Source organism: Pygocentrus nattereri, chromosome 8 (assembly GCF_015220715.1).
Source record: "Pygocentrus nattereri isolate fPygNat1 chromosome 8, fPygNat1.pri, whole genome shotgun sequence".
NCBI lineage: Eukaryota > Metazoa > Chordata > Actinopteri > Characiformes > Serrasalmidae > Pygocentrus > Pygocentrus nattereri.
Genome location: NC_051218.1, coordinates 37535262 through 37552378, shown reverse-complemented (window position 1 = coordinate 37552378; position 17117 = coordinate 37535262). Strand labels below are relative to the sequence as shown.

At 38.4% G+C, this 17117-nt stretch overlaps 1 protein-coding gene across 1 annotated transcript; it reads left to right on the top strand.

The window, feature by feature from the left end:
• Positions 1–306: 306 nt before the first annotated feature.
• Positions 307–16862, top strand: mmp17b (matrix metallopeptidase 17b). The gene is made up of 13 exons (XM_037540741.1): positions 307–455; positions 2808–2956; positions 6699–6992; positions 7394–7526; positions 8378–8534; positions 9124–9232; positions 9419–9596; positions 9845–10024; positions 11185–11311; positions 11617–11690; positions 13261–13410; positions 14282–14506; positions 15130–16862. Exons 3-13 carry the CDS (start codon positions 6843–6845, stop codon positions 15507–15509), a joined length of 1863 nt encoding a protein of 620 aa, XP_037396638.1. The 5' UTR covers positions 307–455; positions 2808–2956; positions 6699–6842; the 3' UTR covers positions 15510–16862.
• Positions 16863–17117: the final 255 nt, after the last annotated feature.

The following is a 17117-nucleotide window of genomic DNA, read 5'->3' as shown; positions in this document are numbered from 1 at the left end:
GTTATTAGGCTATGCAGTTCAGTGTTAATGCTTTTACTCCCTATTTGTTGACAGGCTCTACGCAAAGACATTTTGCAGATAACTGAGGTCAAGTTGCTCAATAAACATTCACCCGGCCTTGCTGACTTCAAGTCAAAGTCGTTCCCCTGAGCCTCTGGGCACAGTACGGGCCGAGAGAGAGACTGACAGCACATCTGGAATTCCTCTCTCTCCCTTTCTCTCTCTCTTTCTCTCTCTCTTGCTCTGAGCCCCTCTGTTTTTCTCCCTCCCTCTCTCTGCTATAATCCCAAACTCTTCCAAGACAGCATGTAAGGCTCCAACATGCCTAAATGCACTTATCTCCAAATCCCTCCACTCTCGCCGCAGCTTTTCATCATCACCGCCCTCCTTTTTTAGGACGAAACCGATCCATCGTCTGATCTGTCGATGACTCTGCCACCAGTCTGTGATATACAGTGAGTTTCTACATTGAAAAAGTATTGTTTTGTATTTGAGAGTGATTCAAATGTGTCAAGTAGTTGTGCATAAATAAAATGTTACATCAACACAATTCTTGCCAAAAGAAGTGAACTGAAAGACAGCAGTCCTATTGTTGTAATATTTATAATTCACGTGAGACCACTTGACACATTTGAATCATGTTGACTCAAAACCCCTTTTGTTTCAGTGTACAGTAAAAAAGTGAATTTATTTGATTTACATATGAATGAAACATCTTACATCCACACAGTTATTGCCAAAAATAAGTAGACTGGAAGACAGAAATGTGTTGGGGTAGAACTGTTCATGTGGAAATGACACACATTTCAATCAGGTAAATACTTCACATTTTCAATGTAACACACAGCAGGGTTTTGATATTTTCGGTGATTAAGCAGAAATTCCCTTCATCTCACTGACCCAGCTATTCCAAATGCAACAATGTGTTCAGAGAGGCAGATCTGTGTTTAATTTTTTTTTTAATCCTTTCGTTAAGAGGATTTAGGCCAAAAGTAACCACCCGTCACATCACGCACCAGCGATGTGCTCACGCACACACTTTAAACAAGACAACAACAGATAAAGAGAAGCACAGTAATCCCACAGTAGGCTTTAGTTTCGTGGAAAGAGACGTCTTCTTTCTTCTCGATGGCTCTTGACATATACAGAGCAAAAAAAGAGATTTTTAAATATTTAACAATAAAAATCATTTCCAGTCAAAATAGCTTTATAGTATTAAAGGAGAATTTGAACGATTTTCCTTTTAACTTTCTTCCTGTATAAGTAAAGGAGATGTAAACAGACATTCTTAATGGTTTAATGTGAAGTGGTTCATTGTAGAAAAAACTTTCTGACTTTCTGTGTCTACAACACAAATATAGCTGTTTTATTCACTAAACAGCCAGTGAACCTACATTCAGGTTTATGTGTAATGTTGATATTGGTAAAATAGTGTTAAGTCTGTGGTAAATAGCGTTAAAAATATTTTATCTTACAACACCTTGCATGCTATCACCATTTATGCTTTACAAACAATCAATTTTAGGCCACAGTCTTCTCCAAACTATTGTAAAATAATGTTTCATGCACCAGGAAGCATGTCCATAACCACTTCAAATAATGGAAGCTGTAATAAAGGCAAAGTGTTGACATACTAAAAAAGAAAAATTGTAATTGTATTTTCTGTTAAATGTATTACGGGTGGGCAGTAAGACAATGCTTTGTTGATAGCAACCAAATATGTTTCATTACAAAGTGAGCATAATTAGGCCTGTCTAATTGGATTTACTACAGTGGAGTTCGTAAAACACTAAATACAAATCACTGTAATTGTGAGTTATTATTATTATTATATAATTTTGTCACTACAAGTTGTATTTTTTTCTGTTCCAAAAAGTGAATAACTTGTACTGAATGGCTGTTTAAAGAAATAAAAGGGTGGCCCCTGACTTTTGCACCATATTCTACTCCCATAAAAGTTGGGTCCTTCAAACACTCTTCAGTAAAGTTAATGATTAAATGTAGAACCATGAAAACTCAAAGCACCTTTTGAATGAACAATTCAATTGTTCTTTGCATGGTTAAATGGTTCTTTTTGCTAAGAAGTTTAGGGATGATTTCCCAAACCAGGTTTAAGCCAAAGTTTACACACTTAATAAAGATAGTTCTTCAATGTTTCTAGTGAAGAAAATGGTTCTATGAATAACGAAGAACACGCAAAGAACACCTAGCATGATTAAAGGGTTGTTTGCATAATGAAAGGATTCTTCAGATCGTGGTGCTATTGTTACAAGCTTGACATTGTAACAACAGAAGAACCCTTTTGGCTGCAATATAGAACCCTTTTCAAAAAGGTTCTGTGTAGTAACATCTACAGCACATTCTAAAGAATCCTATCATGATGTAAATGGTTCTTTACGTGTTCATGGTTCTTTATGGAACCTTTTTCTTTACTAAAGAACCCTTGAGGAACCATCTTTTTTAAGAGTGTGGACTACAGTGGTAAATCACCATTAACTTGACAGTTTAGTTCTACATTAAGTTTAACCCCCATCCAGGGAGCTGAATCACAGTATCAGTGCTCAATGGTATGAATTGTATGTTGATATGTATACAGTACAAGAACCTGATGTATGCAAAAGCAGATGTTTTGACCGTGAAAGGAAAAAGTGGACATGTGTGCCAGTAATCAGGGGCTTTAAATCTCCTCACTGGACAGAGCGAGGGTTTTAAAGTGATATCTTCCTCTACACACAGACGCAGAGTGACCGACTGCCCAGTCTGCTCAGCTTGGGTGGGGGATATTTAAGAGGCCATTGTGTTAGCAGGCAGACATGAAGGGGGGAGAGGAGAGAGGGGGAGTGGACGAGAGATGAGAGGCACACATCTGTTCAGAGAGAGGGAGAAAGAAGGAGTGAAGGACAGAGTGGGCGAGCAAAAGCGAAAAAGAGACAGAAGTTCCGGAGGCGAGGCAGAGGTAAGGGCTTGCTTCTCTTCTGCTTTTCGCAAATGATGGGTTCTGTTATTGTCCGCATCAAACTTTAACCTGAGGGTCTCGCTGGGCATACACTTCAGTTCCTCACTCGTAGTATTATGTGAATATGTAATAATGTATAGTAGCTACTGAATAATACATTTTAAAACTGACATGAATAATAAGCAGAGGTGGGTAAAGCAGCTTAAACCAATACAAGTAAATGAAGTGTTACTCCTGTGAAATCATCACTCAAGGCCACCCTTTAAAAAAAGGGAGGGGGGGTTCAAGGTTTCCTTAGTCAATGCGATGGTAAAATACAGATGTATGGGTGCCTTTGCTAACATAACATTTGTTTTGATTTTTGATTTTTGATTTTTGATGAAGTAAGAATAAGGTAAAGTTGTCTATAGAGAACAAACTTCTTCATTTTACTGCAGCAAAAAGTTGTTGCTTATTTGCTTAATTTAACTAGGTAGACAAACAATAAACATAAATGTGGCCTGTGCAAAACGTTATGGTACATTTCATGTTTAAGTTTTTTTCCGATAAATTAAAGCAAATAAATAAATAGCAATTGCACACTAAATTTGCAGAAAGTGGTATATTTTCACCTCTGCTCCCTGTAGAGGATCTTTTATTTCCACTTAAAAAAACACAATGTCATTTGACCAGGGTTATCTAAAACCTTATATGTAGAAGTCTGACAACTGTGTGATAGCATGAATACTTCTTTGCATGGTTGAATCGTTCTTTTCTATCATAGAAAAACTGCTCTATATGATAAAGAACCTTAAAAATGTTCCTATAAACAGTGAAAATGATTCAAATTTTGTTTTAAGTTAGAGAAACTTTTTTTTAGTAATATATAGAACTATATAGAAGTTTTTCTAGGATGTACCTCTCCAAAACATCACTCTTAAAAATGATTATTTGCTTGGATATATAGCCTTTACATTTTCTGATGGTTCTTTGAACTTTAAAAAGTTCAACTCTTCACACTTTAAAGACGACTATTGTATTAACCATAGAAGGCAACCAACAGTGGTTCTTCTATGGCATCGCTTCAAAGAACTCTTTTGGGTGAGGGCATAAATATTTCTTTATATGATGATTAGCCTTTTGTGTGTGATTCTTTAGAAAAACATTGATTCTATATAGTACTAAAAGAATCATACTACCATTTTGGTATTATATAGAACCCCTTTTTATACCAAATACCAAAACAACTATAGAACTGCAGTGGAACCTGCATTTATCAGCACAGGAACTGAACTCTTTTTGGATCCTTCATTTAAAACAAATGTAACTCTTACCGAGTGGTTGCTGGCTGCTCTGTCCCCTTTCTTAACATTAGTCTGAGAGCATGGTCTAAAATCTTGTACAGTGCACCTCTCTGTGGACGATTAGTTCCATGAACTTTTCACTTGCCTGTTACTGAACCAGCTGTGTTTGTTCTGCTTCTAGAGCCTTTTCCATTAGAGAGTTATTGACACCGTTGTCCCTGAGAACTTTAGGAAGGTCCTTCACCTTCACCATGACTTCTATTCATGGCATGAAATGTTCACAACCAGAGGCAACATCTTTTAAAATGGCAACAGGTGCAATATACATGAGAATGTTTTTTGCAAGGTTAATGTTTACGTCTTCTATCCTTGTTTATACTTATGAAAACATTTTCGTTCATGTTCATAAGTACAGAGTCAAAAGATACCACGTGTGTTAAGTTGAACTGTATATATGCATTTCCTTCAAAAAAGGTGAGGCAATAGGTGAAACGCTAATTAAAAACATAAAGCACTAATATGTTAATTCTGTTTGACCTATATCGAACTGAAAATAGTATGGAAAATAGTTTCAAAATTAAAAGTAGTGTTTGTTTTTTTTTATTAATATACGCTCATTTCAAATGTAATGCCTGTAAACACATTCCAAAAAACTTGCAACAGGAGCATGCTTACCTTGTAACAGCACTTAATAATCATTTGGGAACTAAAGAAACCAATTAATCCAATTTTGAAACAGATTTTTTGCCATTCTTACATTATACAGGTCTTCAGCTGTGTAACAGGGTCCTTTTTGTTGTATTTTGTGTTTCATAATGCACCACAAGTTTTCACCAGGAGACCAAGCTGTTGTAAAACGTGAAGAAAGTGGCTTTGTGTAGTCATGTTGAAATAAGCATGAATGTCCCTGAAAAAGACTAAAGTCTGGAAGGCAGGATCTTGCCCCAAAGGGTTTATATATAATGGTGCATTCACAGATGTAAGTGCCACATGCCATGGGCACTCATACACCCTTCACGTGTCAGACCCTGGGCTTTGAACTTTACACTGGTAACAATCTGGATGGTCCTTTACTTTTAGAACTCGAGAAAACAATGTCCATTATTTCCAAAAACAGTTTGAAAGGTTGAGTTGTCAGACCAAGCACACGTTTCCAGTGAGCATCAGTCCATTTCAGTTGAACTCAAGCCCAGAGAAGTCAGCAGCGTTTCTGGACATTGTTGACTTATAACTTCTACTAGCAAGCATGATTACATCACCTGTTTAAGATGTTATTTTAACATTTCATAACGTCTTGAATTGCTCCTGTCCCAACTTTTTTGGAATGTGTTGCAGGCACCAATTTCAGAATGAACATATATTTCCAAAAAACAATGAAGTTGATAAGATAAATAGAGGTCAAAGTGGATTTACGCATCACTAATTTTTGTTTCTAATTTGCTTTTCACTTTTCCAGCTTTTTTGAATTGAGGTTGGTATATTAAAAGGCAAATACAAAAGCGTCTCAATATTTGTTTCCCCTCACTATACACTCAGTGTACTACTTTATAGAGCATGGTTCAGAACCCTGTTTTTCAGCCTCACTTTTCTGTATCTCTCTCTTTCTCTCACACACACACATATTTTACATACCCTCTACTGTGTATGTGTTCCTTTCCATCTCTCTCCTTTAACTGTATCCCTCAACAAACCCGTCCTTCTCACATTTGTCCTCTTCTGCTGCCCCCTGAGATTACACCCTTTTTTCCTTTAATTCCATTATTCCATAACTCTGCTGTCACCCCCCTCCTTTCGCTTCCTTTTTCATCTCCCCTCTCTTTCATGCCCCTTCTCTCCCTTAATGAAATGACACCTGCTAATTGAATTAAATTCTTACATCCTACAAGCCGCCACAATCCCCCCCGCCCCCCCCCCCCCCCCACTACACTTTCTCTCCTAAATGAAACACTCCTGTGTTCCTCTCCCACCTTTTCATCTTCTCTCCTCCCCTTTTAAATTATGCAAATCTCCCCTTTCTTTTTAATTCTGCCCGTCTGCTCCTCCGTTATTCATCTTTACAGGCTAACTTACCGGCACCATTAAAGCCGTTTATCTAAGAGGCCGTCGTACTTGATAGGTTGATTGTTGATGTGCAGGGGTGTGTGTGTGTGTGTGTGTGTGTGTGTGTGTGTGTGTGTGTGTATATATATATATATATATATATATATATATATATATATATAAAACCAAATCAACCAAAACACGTAGTATAATACATAATGATATTGCACCATATTGACTTACAGTAAAATAGCAACTGCATACTGTATCTTTAGTCACCTGGAGCACACATCTATACTGACTGGTGATTTGTAGATTTTTTTTCTCTAGGCATGTATATTTCACATTGTTTAACAGTTTCCTCTGTAACTTTACATACTCATGTGCAGGACTTTACAGTGTCTCTCTATGATCTGTAGATTCTGTGCTGCTGCTGATCCAACAAAGATGAAAGCTGTAAAATCACCACCCGGCTGAGGAGGAACAGAAGGTTTCTGATACAAACTCAGGCGGTGGCTCATACTGTTGGATGGTTCCTAGCAGATGCCTTGCAAGTTCTCAGAATGAAGGTGGTGCTGTGGACCGTGGTGGTGCTCAGCCTGTGCAGACTGGAAGGGGTGGAGTCTGCACCCAAAGACCCTCCCACCACCCCAGTGACCTCTAAAGCCCCTCCATCTGCAACAACCACAGAAGACGAGAGTGCAAGACTGGTGGTGAGACTCAGAGCCAGAAGGTTCTGTCTGTTATAGTACCAGATCCTCCAAACCTGTGAAGGAGAACTATTTCAGATTGTGTGCCGTCTTTATAGAAATCACTATATATAAAAAATATATATATGTATGTATAGATAGATAGATAGATAGATAGATAGATAGATAGATAGATAGATAGATAGATAGATAGATAGATATACATATAGGGAGAATCACTCACCTGGCATGGGATTCAAGCTGACTTTTTCTTGATGTGGTGAAAATTAACTAACGTTTGGTTCTCTTCAGTCTGTCTAAATGTGAACTATGTCTAAAATAAAATAATAAAGCTTTAAAGTGAGAGGTGTGACCAATCACAAAGCATGAGTCAATGAAGCAGTTTTGTGGTTTGTCCTTGATAGGACTGGCTCACAAAGTATGGTTACCTGCCCCCACCGGATCCCTCTACTGGTCAGCTTCAGGCCTGGTCAGCTGTGACTGAAGCTGTAAAGGCAATGCAGAAGTTTGCCGGTTTGGACGAAACTGGAGTTTTAGGTAAAAGAATAGAGTTCCACCTAATTCACTTTCCTGATATTTGTTTTCAATGGTTCATGAGTTAAAATGGAAATTGCCATAATCTCTGCTGAGTCTCTGATAAGGTTGGATAGAATTAATCTACTGTCTCATTTCTCTTTATCTCTAAAAAAGCAGCTCAGCTGAGAAAAAAGCTGGTCATTGACTAAAATTAATTAAGAGATTAATTCCTATATAACCCAAGTGTCATACATTTTTATGAAGACATCCAAATGTACTTTGTTAAGGCAACCTGATCTAACAGGTTAGATATTATGTTGAAATTACAAGCATAATTCACAAAGATCACAGTTAAAAAAATCTAGTAAATAGTACATAGTACATTAAAAACCATAGTTCTTGCAGACCCCATGTTCAAATAAGAGTTATACACCTGAAGCTACACCTTCATAGGTGTTAAATAGAAATCTTAACTTAAAATGGTGTTTGTCTTTATTTTTAGTTCAGTGGTGTTTGACAGAAGTTCACCAAGTCAGAAATGTTTATAGTGGTGTCATAGGAACCAGGCATCTGAAACATTTAATGCTCCTAAAAGCTACCTCACAGAAAGTTGTTATATGAAAAAAAGCCTGTATTTGCATTGTGGATTTTGTGGCCCCTGGTTCCTGTCACCACCACTGTGAAGAAAGCTGAGTCTGTACATTTCTCTACACTGAACTCCTTCACATCAAGGCACTATCATTAAGTTTCTTTACTCAGTCACTGAATCATACATAAGTTTTGGAGGAATTGGTTTAAAAATGACAACACTAGGGCAATATAGTGTTCATCTAAATTGTTACCCATCAATTACTTCTCTCTTTCTTTTTCAGATGAGGAGACACTTAGACTGATGCAAACTCCACGCTGTTCTCTTCCAGATGAGGAAGGTAGTCACATCAGTCCCCTCTCAGCTGTAGACACTAAGACTCATGCTCAAAGGATGAAAAGGGCACTATCAGCCTGGACTCGACGAAACATCAACTGGAGGTTTTATGCTGCTCTTTCATTTTCATTTTGAATATAACAGCCAAAAAGATTTAGGCCAAACTGTTGCTTTGGGCCAATTATTACTTTAAACCAAACTGTTGCTTTAGGCCACACAAGTTAAGGTCCAGTCCTTGTGGGCCAAAACACTGCAGACTTCAGCACACTGCCTCATTAAACACACCTGACTCAGCTCAGCAGCTAATTTGCCTTCAAGAGCTGAATTCAGAGCATTAGATGAGGGTAAACATTAATCTTCACAGCAGTTTGGCCTAAAGCAGGCATGGCAAAGTGGGGACCTTCTAGGCCAAACTGCTGTGAAGATTAGTGTTTACCCTCATATAATGTTGCCTTAGGCCAATCTATTGCCTTCAGCCAAAATATCGACTTAGGTCTAACTATAATTTTAGGTCAAAGCATTTTTTTTAGGCTAAACTGTTACTTCAGGCCAAACTGTCGCTGTAGACCAAACTGTTACTTTAGGCCAAACTGGAATCTATTGGTTAAAATTAGGAGATCAAAACCAAATATCCAAGATGCATTTCTTGTATTCATTCATCTCCCCTATTTCATTCTCTTTTTTCTTTCTCAGGTTACACTCATACCCCACTTCCTCCTCTCTGTCGCGTGAGATGGTTCGCTCGTTGGTCTTCTACGCTCTCAGAGTGTGGGCAGAGCCAACGCCTCTTGAGTTTCATGAGGTCAGCTATTATTTCAAAAAGCTAGCATATGATCTGCACCTAATCTGCACAGCTTTCAGTCTGAAATGGTGGTATTAATAGCACTAATAGCAGATTTGGGCATTTGGCCAGATTTGGGCATTTCAAAATTCAGCCCAGATCTTCTGATCAGGGCCTGATGTCACAATCTGTTCTGAAACCAAATAGGTTGGAGGACCCGAGGGGGCAGATCTCCAAATTGATTTCTTGCATGGTTTCCATGGTGATGGATACCCCTTTGATGGAGTGGGTGGAGCTGTTGGACACGCCTTCTTCCCCTCTGACCCTGACAGGGCAGGTGGAGTTCACCTGGACGCAGAGGAGGAGTGGGCATTCAGACAGCCAGGTGAATCACAGGCTTTAGTTGCTTTTCAGCTCTGAAGATATTAATATGATGTGAAATAAATTAACCCTTTCAGTGTTTAGATTTATCATTCAGTTTAAATGAACACATCACGATGAGATTAATATGTCAGGTACATAATTATTACTGATGAAGGTCACTCTGGACCTGCCAGCTGGTATTTATAGTTTAAAGAGTTAATAAAATCCAAACTAACTGTGTAGATACTAAAGCTTCTTTTTGTCTGCTAGCAGCCTCTGAAGGCACAGATTTGTTCACGGTGTTGGTGCATGAGCTTGGCCACGCCCTCGGACTCTCCCACTCATCTACACGGCGCTCTGTGATGCGTCCATATTACCAGGGGCCCCTGGGGGACCCACTCCATTTCAGCCTGGGGCCTCCAGACCGAGAACACATCATTGCACTCTATGGTACTTCATTCTTCTGAAGCATCTATTCAGTGCAAACCTAGTTATTCTTTGTTAATTAATTAATTTAAAAAACATATTTTATTGAGGCAACAGGCACTCATTTATAAGTGACAGATCTGCTGCCATTCCAGCATATAAATAATTTTAGTCCAAGCTGTCATTTTAGGGCAACCTGCCACTTTAGGCCAAACTGCTGTCATTTTAGGGCACTGCCACTTTAGGCCAAACTGCTGTCATTTTAGGGCAAACTGCCACTTTAGGCCAAACTGCTGTCATTTTAGGGCAAACTGCCACTTTAGGCCAAACTGCTGTCATTTTAGGGCAAACTGCCACTTTAGGCCAAACTGCTGTCATTTTAGAGCAAACTGCCACTTTAGGCCAAACTGCTGTCATTTTTGGGCAAACTGCCACTTTAGGCCAAACTGCCACTTTAGGCCAAACTGCTGCTTTAGGCCAAACTGCCACTTTAGTAATGTTAGTAATGTTATTCAGTTAACATAACATTGCGTAATGCTCAAAAAACAAAATAGTAAACCAGGAAATAACCCATATAATACCACCTCATATCAGAGCCCCTCATAAGCTCCAGTCACAGCAAATGTGAGTAAAATCTGCCTGATGAAAAAAGCCAATTCATTTAAACAGAAGAGGATGAGATCATTCAAAACAGGAATTTCTGGTAGCATTAAATTTCACTTTGTGCTGAGTTCATCTAGGCAAAAGGTATCCCCACAACCTCAGAAGTGTCGGCCAATAGGAAACAAAAGGGAGAGCTGTGGCATATTTATCTGTAAACTACTAAATGGAGTCTTCATTTGTACCTAGATAAAAATTTGTAACTTGCCTCTCACAATTGCAAAAGAAAAATTTGTTAAACAGCTAACAATCCTCACTTACTGAACTATATCCTCCGTCCCACCATATCAGGGCCTCTCATACCCCCCTGACTATCACTTTAGGCCAAACTGCCTCTTAGGCAGTGTTATTGCATTAGGCCAAACTATGGCTTTAGACCGAAGTATCACTTTAAAAACTGTTGCCTTAGACTGTCATCTTTTTACACCATCAAAAATATTGTTTTACATATTATACACATCATGTGTGTGTGTGTGTGTGTGTGTGTGTGTGTGTGTGTGTGTGTGTGTGTGTGTGCACGCTAGGTAAGAGAAGTGAGGTTCTCCAGACAGACAGTCCTCCTTTAGAGAAAGAAGCTCACCTGAAACATCATCATGGAGGCACGCCGAGACTCACACACATGCACAGACACACACACAGCTACTTGGACAGGTAAAATGAACATCCTTTCAGTGTAATGATGAAAGCCCAGTTTAGATATCTGAGACATAAACATTTGTTTATGTTTATATACATATACTGTATATACATACATATAGAGTTGTAAAAATGTACATTATGATACAAAAATGATGAAAATGCTGTATATATATATATATATGTGTGTGTGTGTGTGTGTGTGTGTGTGTGTGTGTGTGTGTGTACACAGAGAGAGAGATATAGATATACATGTAAACAGTTATTGTGTATGTTATTATAAGGTTATATGATATGTTTTTTTTTCTCTCTGAATGAAGTCAGTCTTTGGATCGTTGCAACACCAGCTTTGATGCAGTTGCTAAAATTCGAGGAGAGACTTTTTTCTTCAAAGGTAAAGTGAAGTCATTGTGTGGTCAGGTTGGGTGTGGTTATGAGAATGTTTCGAGAATGGTTCATTTTTCCTGGTAAAGAAAACACGTAGGTTTCTTGCCTTAGCCGTTGCCTTAACTCTTAGTAACATTTAATCTGTTAATCTCCAAACTTCTGTCCAAAAAAGCTAGAACAGTATGTGAACCTATAGTAAAAACAGAAAGCTTCAGTCATGCAGGTCAGTTGTGCAGCCATGTGTAGCAGTCATTGTTGCACTTCATATTGCGCCACACTCTCTGACTGCAGAGCCTTGCTGTTATAACATGCAGAACGTGGCTTGGTGTTGTCATGTGTAAATAAGCATAGACATTCCTGAAAAGAATGTCATCTAGATGACAACATGTGTTGCTTCAGACTATGTTTCTTAAGCAATAGAGCACGAGAGGGGGTGTGATATTGTGATAATTTGTGATAATACACAACCTCGAGTGTTCAAATGCTTTTAAACAAGAGTTAAATAAGTAAAGTAGGAAATTAATAAACTGGGCTGTAAACATGACATTTAATATGTTTTTTTTTTCATGTTAGCAATTGCTTCTGCCAAATTATAGTTCCTTAACAAGCAGCTTGTCGCTCTGTCAGAGTAACAAGCTCTGCTTACTCGCTGCAGAGCCGGCAGTTTGTTCTTCAGCTCCTTACACTAAATTCTGAAACTGTCATCACTGAGCAGCTTTCCAGTCGGCAGCTGTGACAGAAGAAAACCTGAACAACCTGGAATCAGCCAGAAATTAACTGAATACCTTTCGCCAAATGTGTAGTCTCATCTTCAGAGTCTGACCAAATTGGACTGAGCCATCAAACTGCTGCAATATCAAGTTTAGCTCATTTTTGTCAGCATGGTACTTTCTGATGAATATTAATGTTGCTTTGTCCAGCCAGTCTATAAAGTGTCTTACAGCCCATTTTGTTTGGTGAATGGTATTCGGTTCATTTCTGGCTGATTCCGGGTGGTTTAGCTGTTCTTCTGTCACAGCTGCCGACTGGAAAGCTGCTCAGTGGTGATGATAGTTTGGGAATTTACTGTAGTCTTAGTTCAGAGTCTGACCAAATTGGCTGTGGGTCAAAAGTAATTTTAAAAGTATCCATCTTCTGTTTGTGCACAGAGTAAGAAGTAAAAACGTTTAAATGGCTTGAGCATCTCCTACAGCTGTCAAAGTCATTGCTTAGCAACACAAACACTGTATCACTCAGCAGAGTGATACGGTGTTTGTGTTCTAACCGATTAGAACACCTCTCAACCATTAAGCTGGCATGTCTGGAATTAACTTTTATAGAATTTCAGCATTAATGGTACCTTCACAGTTAACCATGCCATGGACACTAATAAACCACAACAACATGACAACATGCTATGTTAGGAACAATCTAGATTTTCCTGTCCTTTTCTTCTTTGGCTCCGAGAACACAACCTTCATTATTTCCATAAACATCTGAAAAGTTTCCATCTGAAAAGTCGATTTATCAAACCACAATACATGCTTCCCTCCCTCCCTCCCTCCCTCCCTCCCTCTCTCTCTCTTTCTGTTCAACAGGTATGAGTATGTGGAGAGTGAATAGAGGGGGTCTAGTCTCAGGCAGAGCTGTGTCTGTACGTAGACTTTGGGGGGCTCTTCCCTCCTCTATGCCCCCACTGCATGCCGTCCTGGAGAGGCATGAGGATCACGGCATCATCTTCATTAGCGGTCAGTCACAGAGCATCCTTGTCCTCTAATGATCTGACTGCATCACATCTTACTCGAAATCTTGAATCAGAAAAATTTCTCTAAACTGGATCAGGAGCAGAAAATTCTCAATGATATGTGTGATGGAGAATTAGCAAGCTGAAAGAGGACATGACCCTTCAACCTATTACCTTTTTTATGGACAGATATGCCCTGGTCCAGTGACTAGGGCAACTTATTGACAAGTTGACTACAAAAGTTGACTACTAACCAGTCATAGTGTTCTTGATCATCTAAGATTCTGTTAATTGAATAATTGCATTTATTATATTTAAGTGGAGATGTTTCTGCAAATTCTGCAAAAATGTGAGTCTTAATTAAAGACTAATAATTGTAATCTAAGAATAACTCAGACAGTTTTCATTGTGGTCCACGTAGTTACTGAATAATAAGCTTTAAGATGTAAATGCTGGGATTTTAAGGGGTTATGATGGTGCAGTGTAATAGCTTCAAAGGCATTGTACTTACAATATAAATTTACCCAGTTAAATGAAAGGAAAGTGCTAAAGGAATTGTGAGGATAAATTAGTGGGAATGCTTTAAAAGTAACATACTGTATGGGAACCTTTACTTTAAAAAGTAAAAACATTAGAAAATAAATTAAAATGTATATAAAATATATAGTTTATTTCATTTGAATGTTGTTTTTTTTCTGGCACTTTGACATTTATAGCATGAAAAGCTTCTTCTTAAGGTGCAAGCTGAATCTAGAATCTGTTGTTTTCCAATAATGTTATGTATTCAAATGGAACAATCAATGTTTAGCTAGAAATCAGGTCGTTTTTATCTGAGGCATCGTTCCCTCATATGCAGTGCTGCTGTGTGCTTGCAGGCTCTCAGTTCTGGCTGTTTAAGGACCTCTCTCTCCAGGATGGTTTCCCTCAGCCTCTGTCTGCTCTGGCTCCTGAGGGATCAGATGGGATGTGGCAGGGCTTGCACTGGGACTCTGAGAAGGGAGTGGTCTGGGGGTCTCAGAGGCAAGGACTGGAAGAAGAAAGTGAGGTTTGGACAGAGCTCATCGAAGGAGGAGTGAATGGAATTATCATGGAGAACGACGGTGAGGGATAGAAAATGTTGCATGCTGTGCTTTTATTTTTTGTTGGTTGAAAAGTATTTCAAATCCTTTCATCATTTCAAAGTAATATCAATAATAACATGTTCTACACTATGTGTCCAACACTGAATTCAGCTACTTTAATGTGCACCTATTGCTGAAACATGTTCAGTTGAGCTTGTATATAATCTCAATACAAAGGCATTGACCAATAGAATGAGGAGATCTGGACCAGCTGCACATGAGCCTGTGGTCATCATGCTCAATGTCAAGTGTTAGCTAGAGAAGTATGAAGTCCCCCAGCACTGTACTGTGGAACAGTGGAACTGCATTCTCTGAAATGATAGAGCTCCATCCAATATCTTTGGGATGAGTTGGGGTGATCATCCAACATCAGTACCTGACCTCACTAATGCTCTTGTGCCTGGATATAATCAAATCCTCACAGCAATGTTCCAACATCCAATGTAAAGCTTTCCTAGAAGAGTAGAGGCTGTTACTGCAACAAAGGGGGACAATCTCCATAGTAATACCCTTCACTTGCTGTCTACATGCTTTGGACATGTAGTGTAATATTGCCTTATAAGAGTTTATGTATGATCTCAGAGTCTCCTTTTGTTCACCAGGTTCCATCTACCTGTTCAAGGACTATTCCTATTGGAAGTTTTCCCACCCAGGCTCCGCCCTCGAGGAGGGATACCCTCGGCCACTGGCCACAGATTGGCTGGACTGCCCTCTTCTGTCCCCGTATCACCCCAGTGATATCTCTCTGACCTCTGCTAGTGGTCAGCAGGAGCAACAAGTGAGGAAATCACAAGGGACAGTAGACCAGATCAGACACAAAGAAAGAGACCCCAAGTCTCACTGGGACTGCCCCTGCCTCAACAGAGCAGCTCAGGCCAACAAGGAACCCCATTTACTGCTGCTCACTCTACTCTTACCCACTCTAACTTACCAAGGGTCCTTGTTGCTTTTTAACTCATGGTCAAACCCTCTACAGCTCTAGATATTTTCACCTCTGACAAATGCAGTCACCAAAAAAAAAACATCATCTACCTGTTTATTTATTTTGAAATACTAACCGACTGAAACAAGAATCCAAAATGAAAAGAGATTGTTTGGCATAAAATAACATTTAAACAGGTCTTCTTACCTGAAATGTAGTTGTACAGCCCAGACAAATTAAAGCATTCACTCCCTTATTTTTTCACTGGAGCTAAGAATGCTAAGAATTAAGGAACACTTTAACCCCACAAATTAGCACTGAGCATACTGCAAGCCTAAGTCATCACATACTTGCCTCGCAAGATGTTGTTAGGTCATGTAATATTATTTGTACATAAACCATTTAGAAATTAGTACAATGCAAAAGTACTGTCTGTCCATTTTGTGTTGTGAGACGTTCAAGAACCCAAATTGTGACAAATGGAGGGTTGTTTTTCATCATTGTCATCAAAGAAGGGAAAACATGAAGAAGCAAAACAAAATCAGTACAGTTGATGGCAGTAAACCTGACACCCACGCAGAGGTTCTACTACACGTTTGGAAAGGGAGGGGTGATGGAGGAGTATTCAGTTGATTGCGGTCTACAATCTCGCCACTAGATGCCACTAAATCTTAAATCATGTACCCTGCTCTATTAAGCAGTTGTAAATAGTCTTATCTAAAGACTGGAATGAAAATGAAACTGAATGGAAATGAAAATGGGCTTCTTGTCTCAATAAATTACACTGTATGCTACATAATATTTCAAATACATTGAAAATACAGTTCAAATACAAATACATTCAAATATAGTGTACATTAAACCCATATAAAACACCCCCACAACCTGATCCAGGAATAAGGCTGATTGATCTTGTGTATATTTAGAGTGTTCTTTGACCACACACAATGCTCCACACACCACAGTAACATAGTGAACAATCATTAATTATTGATGAGAGTTAATGATTTATACTTTGTCATCATTTAAATCACTTTCATAAAGAGTGCAGTGCATGAATTTTACTCATTAAAAATGTAAATTATAGTAACACTTGAATTACTTAAGTATCAAAAGGATTGAGGCATCCTAATGACATTCATTCAAGCGTCAATCATGTCCCCTTTATAAACTCACCGGATAAATACAGTCAAGTCAAAGTTATGATATTCCTCTTGAACTTAAAGTGGAGTAAAAGTTAAAAGGCTTAAACAGAAAAGTCCAAAGAGATCAGATTTCAGACTGCAAGACTTTTTTCTTGATATTATGACTGATTATGTCAAAATAATGGTTTGTGTTCTCAAAATGATGAGATTATGTCTAAAATATTGATTTATATTCTTGAGATCCTGACTGATTTTGTCAAAAATAATGGTTCCCAAAATGATGAGATTATGTCGCAATCATGGTTTATCTCCTCAAAACTAATTTTGTTAAAATAATAGTTTATGTTTTGAAGATTTTGACTGATTATGTCAAAATAATAGTTTGTTTTGGAGATTTTGACTTATGTCAAAATAATGGTTTATGTTCTCGAGTTTATGAATATTATGTCAAAATAATGGATTGTTATCTTAAAATTATGACTTATTATGTTGAAATAATGGCTTTTTGCAACAGAACACTTCC